General features: G+C 46.1%; 1 protein-coding gene across 2 annotated transcripts in view; it reads left to right on the forward strand.

Moving 5' to 3' along the window:
- LOC306917299 (vascular endothelial growth factor C-like) overlaps window positions 1-16,776 on the forward strand; it is a 47,781-nt gene that overhangs the window by 22,210 nt on the left and 8,795 nt on the right. For both annotated transcript variants that reach the window (XM_079495446.1, XM_079495447.1), the window contains exons 3-7: window positions 764-954; window positions 6,338-6,468; window positions 6,747-6,850; window positions 8,421-8,555; window positions 8,970-9,171. In XM_079495446.1, coding sequence (XP_079351572.1) covers window positions 764-954; window positions 6,338-6,468; window positions 6,747-6,850; window positions 8,421-8,555; window positions 8,970-9,171 — 763 coding nt within the window. The remainder of the gene's footprint in view (window positions 1-763; window positions 955-6,337; window positions 6,469-6,746; window positions 6,851-8,420; window positions 8,556-8,969; window positions 9,172-16,776) is intronic.

Genomic DNA, 16,776 nt, shown 5'->3' on the forward strand with positions numbered 1-16,776 from the left:
GTCTCCTTCCTCTGGCTTACACATATCCTGCCGCTGCCTGCCAGAATGCAGATATACAGTTGGAGGCCATCGATATTGTCCTTTTCTTTTTGCTGAGGTTTGCGTGATCTGCGCAAAAGGACAGTTAACCCATTTTGGGCGGGAACCCCTTTTGGTGTTTTAAACATTATGTTATAATTTAGCTATTGAAAAATAGCAGATCTACAAGCTCATAGCGCGCCACCGAGTGGCGCGCTATGAGCTTGTAGATCTGCTATTTTTGAACATATTTATTTCAGAAAACTGGAGGATTTAGAAGGATTTTTTAAAATGTTGAGGTCAGGCCTAAATGGGTCAAATGATAAGGGACAATATCGGTGGCACCCAACTGTAGCCTTTGCTAAATTCAGAACACTTGAAAAACAAATGTTCAACCACTTGAACCCTAGCATCCCTCCCTCACAATCGTCATAAATATCTTATAATGGTTGTGCTGTGAGGCGTTGTTAGCTGTACATCACTTGTTTTCAGAAAAAATATTTGTTGCAGAGGGAAAACAGAGTGGACCAAGTACAGAGCCGACCACAGTCAACTAAGTATTTGTATACTTTTATAGTGGGTATAAGTGGCTAAGTGCACGCCATCAGCTATTCACTGTCAAAACAGGACTACCTCCACCAGTGTCTGTGGGTCAATGTTTTCATAGAAACTATTTAACTTGAATGCCAGGACATGTTACAATACATAACCCCTAGTGTAAGTGCATATTTGTCTATGTTCTCAGTCATAATCGAGGAGATACATAAAACGCAGTGTCAGCCCAGAGAAGTGTGCGTGGAGGTCTCCAAAGAATACCCAGAATCCACCAGCCAGTTCTACCTCCCCCGCTGCGTGGCGCTGCACCGCTGCGGCGGATGCTGCAACAACGAAGCCTGGTATTGCACCAACACCAGCCACGCACTGGTTAATAAGACGGTAAGCGCCTATACCAGCACTTATTGTGTGTAGCATGAGGACATCTATCTATCTATCTATCTATCTATCTATATCTATATCTATATATCTCTCTCTCTCTCTCTCTCTATCTATCTATCTATCTCTCTATCTATCTATCTATCTATCTATGGCCCTCATTTATCAACCGTGCGTACGCCAAAATATGGGTGTATGCCGAAATTACCGCAATTTTCGGCATTTACGATTTGCGCCAAAGATTGAAAATGATCTTGTGCCAAGACAAAACTCACGTCTGGTCGGGAGCTGTCGTACGCTTTGTCCTCACCTGTTTTTCTGTCGTAGAACAGCGGAGCAGCATTGTTTGACCAGCTGAGAGGCTGTCACAGGCATCGAAACATATGTATTCACTCCTAAAATGTTTATATAAAACTGTATAGGTATATATGGGCTAAATACATATAAGATGTGTCTTTGTGTCATATGAAATTAGTAGGAGATTTCCAACTTTACAAGTAATTATCGCGCAATTAAAAACAATGTTGCAAGTTAGATGCTTAAGCCATTTAAACAGTGTTTTGCATGAGCGCATACATGCGAGGATTTGGGCTGTCTGTGCTGAAATATTTCCATGACGGGACGTTGGAGAGTACTATAGGCTAGTGCAGTGCTGCAGCTGCGGAGAGTCCCAACGTGGTAGCCTACTGTAGCCTAATCTACAGCAGGCCGATGTCTTTCTGGAGTTACGGTATGTGCAATCTCCTCCTCGTTTAATAAACCCGACGCGTCGCTCGAATGCCAAATGTACCGTGCCAGCGCACGTGGGAACCGCATCGGAGATATAGGTAGGCTACCCAGCCAGCCCACCACCACCAGTGCCCAGCCACTGCAGCGACTGCGAGGCAATCTAAATAGTCTGTCGAACGTGCGGTGCATGGTCAGTTGGTCACGGTCACGGACGGACCACAGTGATAGAGAGAGACAGACAGACAGGACAGGAGGAGCACCTATGCAAAACAGCAGCCTGTGTGTGCCTATTTGTTATTTAATTCATGGTTCACAGGTTCAGGTTTTCGTTCACCAATATATCTTGTTGTATATTAAATTAAAAAGACTTTAATAATTTAATATACAACTAACAACACACAGTGACAGTTGCTTGCAAATTGCTATATGTGCGTGCGTGCGTGCGGGGGGGGGTGATGCGGGCAGCAAGGGAAGCGAAGCGAGAGGAGAAACAGACAGGGTAGTCCTACAGCTTTATTTAATTCATGCAGGTTTATTTATTTAAGATACAACAAGTTGCTTGTGCGTGCGTCTGTGTGTGTGTGTGTGTGTGTGTATGGGAGGGGGCAAGCGAGTGAAACTTTTATTTTCCTGTAACCATGGTTTCCAGGTCGTATTGCAGTTGTTCATGTCGCAAAAACGAGGGCGAGGCTTGATTTTATAGGGCGTGCCAGATTGATTTCAGCCGTCACATTTATCACTGCTAGGAATGAAATTAGGAAGAAACAGCTGTCTGCGATCACTTTGTAAATGCCGACCCGACGTGGGTGTACTACGAATCCTACACTCGAATTTGGGGGCGATTTTACACTCGATTGATAAATGAGGGCCTATCTCTCTATCTATCTCTCTATCTATCTATCTATCTATCTATAGACCGATTCTACCGCAGATATGTCGTCTCCGCCTACAGGAAATACGTTGCCTGCGACCATGAGACCCGTTTCTGAATCGGTCTATGGCCCTCATTTATCAATTGAGTGCAAATTCTGCCCCAAATTCGAGTGTAGGATTCGTAGTACACCCACGTCGGGTCGGCATTTACAAAGTGATCGTAGACAGCTGTTCCTTCCTAATTTAATTCCTAGCAGTGATAAATGTGACGGCTGAAATCAATCTGGCACGCCCTATAAAATCAAGCCTCGCCCTCGTTTTTGCGACATGAACAACTGCAATACGACCTGGAAACCATGGTTACAGGAAAATAAAAGTTTCACTCGCTTGCCCCCTCCCATACACACACACACACACACACACAGACGCACGCACAAGCAACTTGTTGTATCTTAAATAAATAAACCTGCATGAATTAAATAAAGCTGTAGGACTACGCTGTCTGTTTCTCCTCTCGCTTCGCTTCCCTTGCTGCCCGCATCACCCCCCCCGCACGCACGCACGCACATATAGCAATTTGCAAGCAACTGTCACTGTGTGTTGTTAGTTGTATATTAAATTATTAAAGTCTTTTTAATTTAATATACAACAAGATATATTGGTGAACGAAAACCTGAACCTGTGAACCATGAATTAAATAACAAATAGGCACACACAGGCTGCTGTTTTGCATAGGTGCTCCTCCTGTCCTGTCTGTCTGTCTCTCTCTATCACTGTGGTCCGTCCGTGACCGTGACCAACTGACCATGCACCGCACGTTCGACAGACTATTTAGATTGCCTCGCAGTCGCTGCAGTGGCTGGGCACTGGTGGTGGTGGGCTGGCTGGGTAGCCTACCTATATCTCCGATGCGGTTCCCACGGTACATTTGGCATTCGAGCGACGCGTCGGGTTTATTAAACGAGGAGGAGATTGCACATACCGTAACTCCAGAAAGACATCGGCCTGCTGTAGATTAGGCTACAGTAGGCTACCACGTTGGGACTCTCCGCAGCTGCAGCACTGCACTAGCCTATAGTAGCCTACTCTCCAACGTCCCGTCATGGAAATATTTCAGCACAGACAGCCCAAATCCTCGCATGTATGCGCTCATGCAAAACACTGTTTAAATGGCTTAAGCATCTAACTTGCAACATTGTTTTTAATTGCGCGATAATTACTTGTAAAGTTGGAAATCTCCTACTAATTTCATATGACACAAAGACACATCTTATATGTATTTAGCCCATATATACCTATACAGTTTTATATAAACATTTTAGGAGTGAATACATATGTTTCGATGCCTGTGACAGCCTCTCAGCTGGTCAAACAATGCTGCTCCGCTGTTCTACGACAGAAAAACAGGTGAGGACAAAGCGTACGACAGCTCCCGACCAGACGTGAGTTTTGTCTTGGCACAAGATCATTTTCAATCTTTGGCGCAAATCGTAAATGCCGAAAATTGCGGTAATTTCGGCGTACACCCATATTTTGGCGTACGCACGGTTGATAAATGAGGGCCTAAAAATGCACCATACGTAGGTCTGTCTGTACGTGTGTATGGCTAATCCACGTAACTCGAGAACCGTTCCTCCCACCAACTTCAAATTCGACACACGCGTTTCACACCCCCACAGGGAGTGCAGTGCCCGGCGCCGAGTCCGTCGAACCCACAGTTGTCCAGAACCACCACAAAAGCCCCCTGCCTGGGCTCTAAACAGGGCCCCTGCCCAGCGTCCATATATCCATATATAGTAATAAAGGGACATATTATGGGCATAAAAGGGACACAGACAGATGGGTGGAACGGGTACTCTGACACGGGTACAACAGGTATTTCATAGCCGGGCATGGATCTCCAACTTCTATCGTTACTGACTCAGTGCTCTACAGTCGGGCACCGGTCTAGTGAAATGAATTAACAAAAAGTATGCTGCAGTACAGTTACTACTAGACATACTAACATGGACCATAATGTAATGGCTTTTCATGTGTTTGACGTGTGCTACTTTTGTAGTGTTTAGTAGTGCTTATACCTATTGAGTATGCATCACATGTAGTTGGGTCTTGGCTCGAATACCCCACCAGTCCTCACCGGTCCAAAACGTCAGCCCACATACATATAACCCCCGTATTGGCCAACTCCACTGGCTCCCAGTCCACTATACAGAGTGAAGCATTAATGGCCAAAGTTCCCGTTACATCAGTGACCTCATAACCGCCCAGAACAGAAACCCTCACAAACGCTCTAGCCAATCCCCTCTGCAGCATACCTCCCCCCCCCCCCCCCCCCCCTACGTCTCCAGACGATGGGAGACAGACATGCCTCAGTCTGGAACTCCTTCCCAGTCTATCTCAGAAGTGTCCCTTGCACAGATTTGTAAATTGCCTTAAACCCCCCTTTTTATCAGCAAGCCTTGTTTTAATCAACAAATAGCATAGAAACCATGTGATAACAATATGCAACGACATGACCTCCATCTCATGTGGCTGTGCTGAGATGTGTCTTTGAGCTAAACCGGAAACCAGGTCCATTTGAGCATGCCGTTTAAGGTCACGGTTTGTTTGCTTATTAATACTCAAAGTTTAAAGTTTAAAACCGAATAAACCATGAATAAAGTCAAATAAACAAGTCTACATACACATCAATAGCCTAAAACAAAAATAACTTAAATTAGTATGCCTGACGTGTCTTTCCAGTGTGTGGGTTAAACAGAGGGAAGCAGGATACAAAGGAGAATACTCATCGTTAATTTAAGCAATGCGCCCCAAGTAGCGGTTTCGGTTTTTATCAGAAGATGTAATCTCTGTCATCAGCCGTCATCAAGACGGTGGCGTTGTCCCACTACTAACGCTAAATCTAACCCTAACCCTAAATCTATTAGATTATAACCCTAACTCTAACTGTAACTTCAGTTCTAACCCGCCACGTAAGTAAACATAAAGAAAAGTTTGTTGTATAGAGCAGTTTCACAATGTTTTCGCTTCAGCGGCAGTAATGTCAATTCTGTGTTTCCTAGTCGCCTACTTGCGGTAGGCAGTATGTGGGAAATGTCCATACTGGCTTCATTGCATGGTCTGATAAGGAACATATTGGTGATTATCGGTTGATAACATTGGAAGCGGGTGCCCCGCCCCCAAGAGCTAGTTTACATTGATTTTAGTGCGAGGGGTATTAGGCACGATACAATGCAGTGTTCATGGGGTATTTTACACACACACACACACACACACACACACACACACACACACACACACACACACACACACACACACACACACACACACACACACACACACACACACACACACACACACACACACACACACACACACACACACACACACACACACACACACACACACACACACACTCACTCACTCACTCACTCACTCACTCACTCACTCACTCACTCACTCACTCACTCACTCACTCACTCACTCACTCACTGGTGGAAAAAGTACTCAATTGTTTTACTTAAGTAAAAGTAGGCCTACCAATACTGCAATTTAGAACTACCTCGGAATTGAAAATGTACTTGAGTAAAAGTACAAAAGTATCAGCATCAAAATGTACTTAAAGTACTAAAAGTAAAAGTACTCATTGTGCAGAATGTGCCATTTCACAAGTCCAAAATGTGTACAAAATCTATTGAAAATAGCCGAAATGTATAGGGTTGAAGTGGTTAATGTATGTGTACACACACTCTGACCTCTCTCTCTTCCTGTGTCCCTCACTCAGTTGGTGGAAATGTCCCCGCCAAGGATGGACCGCTCCATCGTCATGGTGGCGTTCGTCAATCACACCTCCTGTGAGTGCCTGCACAAACGACCGCTGCACTCCATCATACGTCGAGCTGCAAACGAACACCTGTGAGTGTACATGGTGCATGCGAGCTGGGTCTCCACGTGTGCTTGTGTGTGTGTGTGCAAAACTGTGCATGCGTGCGTGTGTTTTTATGTGTGCACATTTATAGAACTATGTATTAATTTATTTATGTTTTTGTGTTGTGTGTGTGTGTGTGTGTGTGTGTGTGTGTGTGTGTGTGTGTGTGTGTGTGTGTGTGTACTGTATGTGCATGTGTGTATGTGCATGTGTGTGTGTGTGTGTGTGTGTGTGTGCGCATGTGCATGCGTGTGTGCGTGTGCAGGTGCCCACGCCCTCAAAGCCCCTGTTCTCCTGGACTAGTATGGGATGCAGTCTATTGTCTGTGTGTGCCGATGGACATCACCAACTACTCTGAGAGAGAGTCGGGTATGTGTGCACACTGCACAGGGCTTCTTCTACACCTGCTTCCAATTGTTATCAACCCTTATTACACGGCTTGGTTGAATGCTTGATTCTGATCGGTCAATCGTTGAATTCAGCCGTGGGGTTATTTCGATAACAGACCGCTCCGCTCTATAACAGACCGCTCCGCTCTATAACAGACCGCTGTCTAATCAAAGCCTCAGAGCACCTGGCTGCGCTGCTTGGATCTTATACTGTATCCAACATGACAGCCATGTAAACAAACACACAATGTCATTTAACTAAACATTGCTTTCAAAAATTGTTTTTGAAAACATTTGAAGCGAGAAATAGACGATGCAGTTACCCGACAATTGACTCCATTTGATCAACACTCACTTCCTTGTTTCCGAGGCGACTCGTTGCGCCCTGCGGGGCCAACTTGGAATACTTTCATTACCGTAAGCAAGAAAATGCTTCGCTTTGTTGTCACTTTTGGGTAAATGTATTAATTTATGCATCAAGTAGCCGTGTAATAAGCGGGATAATGTATGGCTAGGTGGTCATTGTTTATAGATAACCCCATTTTGGGCGGGAACCCTTTTTGGTGTTTTAAGCATTATGTTATACTTTAGCTATTTAAAAATAGCAGATCTACAAGCTCCGAGCTTGTAGGTCTGCTATTTTTGAAAAATCGTGAAAATATTTATTTAGAAGATTTTTTTTAAATTTAGACTGATATGAAGTTAGGGGACTTACGTGGCCGGTTAAGACTGATATGAGGTTAGGGGACTTACGTGGCCGGTTAAGACTGATATGAGGTTAGGGGACTTACGTGGCCGGTTAAGACTGATATGAGGTTAGGGGACTTACGTGGCCGGTTAAAACTGAGGTTAGGGTTAGATTTAGGGTTAGTAATAGTTGGGTCAATGCAACCAACGCCACGTCGGACGCCTACTGGCGTTTCACCAGTAGGCGTTCGTGGTTCCAGAGGACTCCATTGTTTTACCTTGTTGTGTGTGTGTTGTGCTGTCTGTGCTTCCAGAGGCCTTGGACTCCATTGTTTTACCTTGTTGTGTGTGTGTTGTGCCGTCTGTGCTTCTAGAGGCCTTGGACTCCATTGTTTTACCTTGTTGTGTGTGTGTGTTGTGCTGTCTGTGCTTCCAGAGGCCTTGGACTTAATTGTTTTACCTTGTTGTGTGTGTGTTGTGCCGTCTGTGCTTCTAGAGGCCTTGGACTCCATTGTTTTACCTTGTTGTGTGTGTGTTGTGCTGTCTGTGCTTCCAGAGGCCTTGGACTCCATTGTTTTACCTTGTTGTGTGTGTGTGTTGTGCTGTCTGTGCTTCCAGAGGCCTTGGACTCCATTGTTTTACCTTGTTGTGTGTGTGTTGTGCTGTCTGTGCTTCCAGAGGCCTTGGACTCCATTGTTTTACCTTGTTGTGTGTGTGTTGTGTTGTGCTGTCTGTGCTTCCAGAGGCCTTGGACTCCATTGTTTTACCTTGTTGTGTGTGTGTTGTGCTGTCTGTGCTTCCAGAGGCCTTGGACTCCATTGTTTTACCTTGTTGTGTGTGTGTTGTGCTGTCTGTGCTTCCAGAGGCCTTGGACTCGGGCCTGCTGGCTCTGTGTGGCTCCAACAGGGCTCTGGATCAGTCCAGCTGCGAGTGCATCTGTCGCAACGGGCTGACCGAGGCCAGCTGCGACCCCGGCTGGAGGCTGGACCACGACACATGTGAGGAGGAGGCTTAAAAGTTATTATGAACACAATTTTAGGATTACATGAAAGGATTGTTGTATTATTATCGTTACAATTGTAATATTCCCATTTTACCATTTATTATACTGAAAATGGAAATATTTATAATATCGAAATACACAAATTTGGCATTGGTAAATGACTTGATACTTATTATGGCCTTTGTTAGTGATCAATTAATTTGTCGATCGATTGTTTTTTGTTTTGGTTAATGGACAGTAAATGTTTGTCCAACTCCAAGCTGCATATATATATATATATACCTTTTTTTTACAAAAATGCAAAAGTGCAGTATACAGTGAAATCCAATGGAACAACTCTCACCTCATCTGAAATATGCAGTATTCTCTTCCGCCCGTCCAACCCCTCCCTCCCTTCCCCCCCACCCAGGTGAGTGTCAGTGCGAGGTGCAGGGGGATGGCAGGTGGTGCCCTCCCGGGCAGCGCTGGGACATGGAGCTCTGTGGGTGTGTGTGTGAGGCGGAGTGCCCCGGCAGCCAGCCTCTGAACCCAGACACCTGCCAGTGTCAGTGCCGGGAGAGCCCGCAGTCCTGCCTGCGTCAGGGGAAGAGATTCAACCCCAATACCTGCAGGTAAAGACGAGCAACAACACAATCAAAGAGGAAAAAAGATTTGCACGCACGCACGCACGCACGCACGCACGCACGCACGCACGCACGCACGCACGCACGCACGCACGCACGCACAGTATCCAATCTATTTAATTTGGATTAAAGCCTTCGAGTCAAAAGGCCCTATCGAAAATACACCATTTTTGTGACATCATAACCCTAACCCCTCCCCTATTATCATACAACACACAGCTGTGGGCGAGGCTTAAGTTCAGGTGGGTGGTGCTATGGTGAAAACCAGGTATACTTGGTGGGTGTGGCCACATAAAAACACAATTTTAACACTTTCTGTACACTTTTTTGAAAAACATCTTCCTCCTAGTATAATCATAGTACCTGGTGATCATGGTCACGGCACATCTTTAAATTTAAAACACAGTGACCAGAAAAGATGTAAGAGAAATGATGTGGGGAACAATGTTGAGGAAAAACAACCAAATACATTTCCACAGATGTCTCCGTTTATACAAAACATTTTGATTTGATGATAGTATACTATTAAACCATTTTGGGCGGGAACCCCTTTTGGTGTTTTAAACATTATGTTATAATTTAGCTATTGAAAAATCGGATTTAGAAGATTTTTTAAATGTTGAGGTCAGGCCTAAATGGGTTAAATGTCTGAATTGGGTGGTTGAGAGTACAATCTTCACAAGTCCACACGGTGATGTGACCCAAACTATGTGCAGACTTGGGACCGCAAGCACGGCTACATATCCCATAGTGTGCCAAAACATGATAAACAACACAATACTGCCTCATCAAAGCACGGCTACATATCCCATAGTGTGCCAAAACATGATAAACAACACAATACTGCCTCATCAAAGCACGGCTACATATCCCATAGTGTGCACGGCTACATATCCCATAGTGTGCACGGCTACATATCCCATAGTGTGCACGGCTACATATCCCATAGTGTGCACGGCTACATATCCCATAGTGTGCCAAGCACGGCTACATATCCCATAGTGTGCACGGCTACATATCCCATAGTGTGCACGGCTACATATCCCATAGTGTGCCAAGCACGGCTACATATCCCATAGTGTGCACGGCTACATATCCCATAGTGTGCCAAGCACGGCTACATATCCCATAGTGTGCACGGCTACATATCCCATAGTGTGCACGGCTACATATCCCATAGTGTGCACGGCTACATATCCCATAGTGTGCACGGCTACATATCCCATAGTGTGCCAAGCACGGCTACATATCCCATAGTGTGCACGGCTACATATCCCATAGTGTGCACGGCTACATATCCCATAGTGTGCCAAGCACGGCTACATATCCCATAGTGTGCACGGCTACATATCCCATAGTGTGCACGGCTACATATCCCATAGTGTGCACGGCTACATATCCCATAGTGTGCCAAGCACGGCTACATATCCCATAGTGTGCACGGCTACATATCCCATAGTGTGCCAAGCACGGCTACATATCCCATAGTGTGCACGGCTACATATCCCATAGTGTGCCAAGCACGGCTACATATCCCATAGTGTGCCAAGCACGGCTACATATCCCATAGTGTGCCAAACAATGATAAACAACACAATACTGCCTCATCAAAGCACGGCTACATATCCCATAGTGTGCACGGCTACATATCCCATAGTGTGCCAAGCACGGCTACATATCCCATAGTGTGCACGGCTACATATCCCATAGTGTGCCAAGCACGGCTACATATCCCATAGTGTGCCAAGCACGGCTACATATCCCATAGTGTGCACGGCTACATATCCCATAGTGTGCCAAGCACGGCTACATATCCCATAGTGTGCCAAGCACGGCTACATATCCCATAGTGTGCACGGCTACATATCCCATAGTGTGCACGGCTACATATGTAGCCGTGCACACTATGGGATATGTAGCCGTGCTTTGATGAGGCAGTATTGTGTTGTTTATCATTGTTTGGCACACTATGGGATATGTAGCCGTGCTTGGCACACTATGGGATATGTAGCCGTGCTTGGCACACTATGGGATATGTAGCCGTGCACACTATGGGATATGTAGCCGTGCTTGGCACACTATGGGATATGTAGCCGTGCTTTGATGAGGCAGTATTGTGTTGTTTATCATTGTTTGGCACACTATGGGATATGTAGCCGTGCTTGGCACACTGCTGGCGGATTACGGTCTGGAGAGGCTCAATTGTACGCCCATTTCCTACACCAGAGAACTGGTGTGGCCAATCGGGACACGGTATGCAATATGGGTGGGCTTTGGTACAGTGACAATCAATGCTTGAGACCTTTGACTGACAGTAGCTCTGACCAATTGCGTCAAAGAGAAAATGTTTGAACCCGCCCCCCGGGAAACAAGATCCATACACAGCATCTCCAGACTCAAATACCACACGACAGTGTGATTTGAGTCTGGCTTATTAGCCAGGCTAGTAAGGTAGGGCCTTACAAGATAGGGCCCATATATAGCCTACATGAGCAACACAGGATTATATTAGTGTGGGAATTCTATATATCCCAGCATCGCTCGGTCTGTTGCTTGGCATGCATTCAGATAACAGTTATTTAATCCTACCTAGTTTATGGCTATACAATTTATAGCCATGTGATTATCTCTGCTATGTATGTGTGTATATCCCCGAGGCCGCTCCAGCATGCTACTTGCTAGCTAGTAAACAGGAGAGCACAATTATTATACAATTGGAAAAACCTGCCAACCACTTAAACCTGGAACTGCTCTCCCGTCCGCACCATTACATATCCACCCAAAGCAGTCTTTTTTAAATGTTTTTTTTTGTGGCTTTCGCCTTTATTTTATATATTTTATGGAGGGACAGACAGTAGGCTGACAGGAAGAGAGATGGGGGGGAAGACATGCAGTAAAGGCCGTCGGGATCGGGAGTCGAACCCGCGGCACACTGCCAGACTGGATTACCAGCCAAGGTGCCTGGACCACTGAGCCATGGCCCAGGCACCCAAAGCAGTCTTACTACTTGAATGCAGAGTTAACAAAAAACAACTAAATTTTTTTGCTAGAATAGAAGTAGTAGGGCATTATGAAAAAGAGTTAAAGGACCACTTCACCACTTTTCAACTTCTCTTCCTATAATTGGTCCTAACTAATGTTCATGATAAAATACCACCATTTTTTCCTACTCTGTCTGTGTCTCATAGGAAGGCTGTGGGCAGTTCAGAAACGCGTCCACCAGTGACAATTTACAATTTACAATTTACAATTTAGGCATTTAGCAGACGCTCTTAATCCAGAGCGACTTACATTAAGCAAAAACAAAAAGCATGGCATACATCACATGTATAAAAAGTAGTTATCATGAATCATGCGTAAACTAAGAACGTAACAGTGGAGTATCTATGTAAACTATACATACTATACTATATAATATATTATACATGTGTACTATAAAGTGCTATGACTACATAAAGTGCAATTCTAGAGCTGTCTATATAACAAGCTATAAGTCTGTTTAAAATACTATCTAAGTCTACATAATGTGCTATCTAAGGGGCTAGGCTAGGGCAAGTGCTACGGGCCATGGTGGAGTCTGAAGAGGTGGGTTTTCAGACTACGGCGGAAGATTGGGAGTGAGGCTGCAGTTCTGACTGCAATGGGAAGTGCATTCCATAGTTTTGGAGCCAGAAGGGAGAAGAGTTTGGGACGTGTGGAGCGTTGTCCCGGCGTTTTTAGTGAAGGTACCTCCAGCTTCCCTGCGTTGGCTGATCTGAGTGAGCGGGAGGGTTTGTAGGGTACGATCATACTTGTGAGATATGGGGGGGCCATGCCTTTGGTTGCTTTGAATGCCAGCATCAGAGTTTTGTATTCTGTGCGGGCAGCGACCGGGAGCCAATGGAGCGAGCGGAGAAGGGGGGAGACGTGTGAGAATTTTGGCTGGTTGAAGACCAAGCGTGCTGCGGCATTTTGGATCAGTTGGAGGGGCTTAAGTGCACATGCCGGTAGGCCAGTAAGGAGGGAGTTGCAATAGTCAAGTTTTGACAAGACTGTTGTCTGGATTAGGAGCTGGGCTGACTCCTGGGTGAGGAACGGTCTAATTCGTCGTATGTTGTAGAGTGTAAACCTACAGGATCTAGTGACAGCTGTGATGTGTGTTTTGAACGAGAGCTGACTGTCCAGGACAACACCAAGGTTCCTGGCTGTCGGGACAGACTTTACCAGGGCGTTGTCTACGGAGATAGTTAGCTCCCGCATAGGGCAGGACTTAGCTGGGAAGAACAGAAGCTCAGTCTTGTCTGGGTTCAGCTTGAGGTGGTTGGAAGACATCCACTGTGAGATGTCAGCCAGGCATGCAGTGATGCGCTCTTCTACCTGGGTGGCAGAGGGGGGGAAGGATAGAAACAGTTGTGTGTCATCGGCATAGCAGTGATAGGATATATTGTGAGCAGAGATGATGGTGCCAAGGGATTTAGTGTACAGTGAGAAGAGGAGGGGACCAAGTACAGATCCCTGTGGGACCCCAGTTTGGAGGGTGCGGGGGGGTGATAGCAAACCTTTCCAAGAAACCTGGTAAGTCCGGTCAGAGAGGTAGGAGGAGAACCACTTCAGCGCCGTCCCGCCTATGCCTAGATCAGCTAGGGTGCCTAGGAGCAGCTGGTGGTTCACTGTGTCAAATGCCGCCGATAGGTCTAGGAGAATCAGGACTGCAGAGTGGGAAGCAGCCTGGGCAGCATGTAGTGCTTCTGTGACTGCGAGGAGTGCAGTTTCCGTGGAGTGTGCCTTCTTGAATCCTGACTGGTTGGGATCCAGCAGGTTGTTCTCTGAGAGATGGAGAGAAAGCTGGTTAGAGACAACACGTTCAAGGGTTTTGGAAAGAAAGGAAAGGAGTGATACCGGTCTGTAGTTCTTGACATCTGAGGGGTCAAGAGTTGGTTTTTTGAGGAGTGGTGATACCCTGGCTGACTTGAAGGCAGATGGGACGCAGCCTGAGGTTACTGAGGTGTTGATAATGGAAGTGATGAAGGGGAGCAAGTCAGGTGCGATGGTCTGGAAGATTGGAGACGGGGCGGGGTCAAGAGGACAGGTGGTAGGTCTAGTGGATGTGACTAGTTTCAGGACCTCATCTGGGGATAGAGGAGAGAAGGAGGACATGCATGGTATGTTATGGTTAGCATTGGTTGAGTCGAGTGCTTCTTTATGGGGGAGGGGGGTAAAGGAGCTACTGATATCATCAACCTTCTTTTCGAAGTAGTTGGCAAAGGCCTCCGCGGTGAGGGATGAGGGTTGAGTGGGGGGAGGGGGTTTAAGGAGGGAGGAGAAAGTGGAGAAGAGTTTCCTTGGGTTAGAAGTGCAGGATTGGATTTTGGTGTGGTAGAAGGAGGTTTTAGCGGTGGTTAGTGAGAGGGAGAAGGCAGAGAGGAGTGAATGAAAGTGGGAGAGATCATCTGGTAGCTTTGTCTTGTGCCACTTCCTTTCAGCTGCCCTGAGAGGTGTTCGTTCAGATCTGAGGGTTTCAGATAACCAGGGGGCCGGTGGGGATGAGCGAGCTGGCCTGGTCGAGAGAGGGCAGTGTTGGTCAAATGCAGATGAGATAGAGGAGAGGAAGGATGTGGTTGCGGGGTCGGGTGAGAGAGAGAGGAAGGACTCTAGGGAGGGTAGAGAGGAGAGAATAGAGGATGAGAGGGAGGAGGGGTTTAGGGACTTGAGATTGCGTCGGGTGGTGACGGTCGGAGGGTGAGTAGGTTTAGGTGGGAGAGTAGAGAGAGAGAGGGAGAAGGTTATGAAGTGGTGGTCAGACCTAATTAAGGGAGTAACAGAGAGTGTGGAGGGGGAGCAGGCTCTGCAGAACACGAGGTCCAAAACATTACCAGCCTTGTGAGTGGGAGGGGAGGGAGAAAGGGAGAGGTCAAACGAGGATAGGAGGGACGTAACGGGAAGATACTTCTCTGCCGTAGGTAGGTTAAAGTCACCCAGTAGAATCAGGGGGGTGCCATCCTCCGGAAACGAGCTGATCAGAGAGTCTAGTTCTTCCAGGAAGTTCCCAAGGGTTCCTGGGGGGCGATAGAGCACAATGAGGGTGAGGGGGACTGGTTGTGATATTGAGATAGCATGAAATTCACATGTGGTGAGAGAAAGGTGAGAGAGATTTAAGACACGGAAATTCCATTTCGGGGACATGAGTATCCCTGTACCACCCCCCCTACCTGTTGAGCGAGGGGTGTGTGTGAATTTGTGTGAAACAGAGAGGGCGGCGGGGGTAGCTGTGTTATCAGGGGTAATCCAGGTTTCGGTTAGAGCAAGGAAATGCAGAGACTTGAGGGTGGCGTGGGCTGAGATAAATTCAGGCATTTCCTCTTTGGTAGCTGCGTGGCAGTTCCAAAGGCCTCCCTCCACCACAATGTGGTGACTGGGTGAACGAGCTGGGTATATGAGATTTGAGGGATTTCTGTGGCGGGGGAAGTAGTGTCTAGGGCGACATGAAAAGGGCAGGATAGGGATGGTGGGAAAACACATAGTACACAGTTAAATAAAAAAGAAATAAGAGCGTAATAATAGTAAAAAATAATAATAATAATAGTAAGAAGAAGAAGAAGAAGAAGATTGATACAAAACCCTGGGAGGCTGCCTCCTTCGTTAGATGTGTCTGGATGTCCGGGTCTTTGGCTTGGGCACCAGGCTAAAGTGGTCGTTGGTTAGCCGGAATGAGCTACGGATCAAGGTTCATTCACGCGCGTACTAGGGCAGTATGTATGGAAGAAAGGGAGGAAGTAAAAGAACCAACCGCAGAGATGGTTGAAGAGTAGAGGGGTAGCTTTAATGGATAGTTTATAGGGGTTAGAATAGAATAAGTGCAAAAAGGAACGGAGTGTGTTCCTCTACCTGTGTGTGTGTGTGCAGAGATTCAAAGTTTAAACAGCTGTGTAGCTGTTTATCTCCTTGTCTCTGCGACCGTGAGTGAGTGACTGAGTGATTTGAGAGCAGATATATACTGCCTGAGGCCTTTAATTAAAGCCTTGATCTGGCCAGCAGAGGGACTCAAGTAGATCACTCAGTGAGTGGTCTGTTTGATTCTGTCTGATGGCTGATTCAAAATTCAGATCAGAAACAAGCTATAACAAAAACACAGAAAGGCAGAGTGGTAAGAAAAGGAGTGAGAATGAGAGAGATAGTTTTTAAGTGGTTAGAATAGAATAAGTGCAAAAGGAACAGAGTGTGTTCCTCTACCTGTGTGTGTGTGTGCAGAGATTCAAAGTTTAAACAGCTGTGTAGCTGTTTATCTCCTTGTCTCTGCGACCGTGAGTGAGTGATTTGAGAGCAGATATATACTGCCTGAGGCCTTTAATTAAAGCCTTGATCTGGCCAGCAGAGGGACTCAAGTAGATCACTCAGTGAGTGGTCTGTTTGATTCTGTCTGATGGCTGATTCAAAATTCAGATCAAAAGAGTCACTCCCACAAGGACTTAAAGTACCCACAGAGTATAGAAAGACAAAACAGAGAAAATACAAGATGACAGAATATTAGCAGAGAGGGTAAAAAACAATGCAGACAAACAGAAACAAGCTATAACAAAAACACAGAAAGGCAGAGTGGTAAGAAAAGGAGTGAGA

The sequence above is a fragment of the Electrona antarctica genome, assembly GCF_951216825.1.
Source record: "Electrona antarctica genome assembly, chromosome: 24".
Lineage (NCBI taxonomy): Eukaryota > Metazoa > Chordata > Actinopteri > Myctophiformes > Myctophidae > Electrona > Electrona antarctica.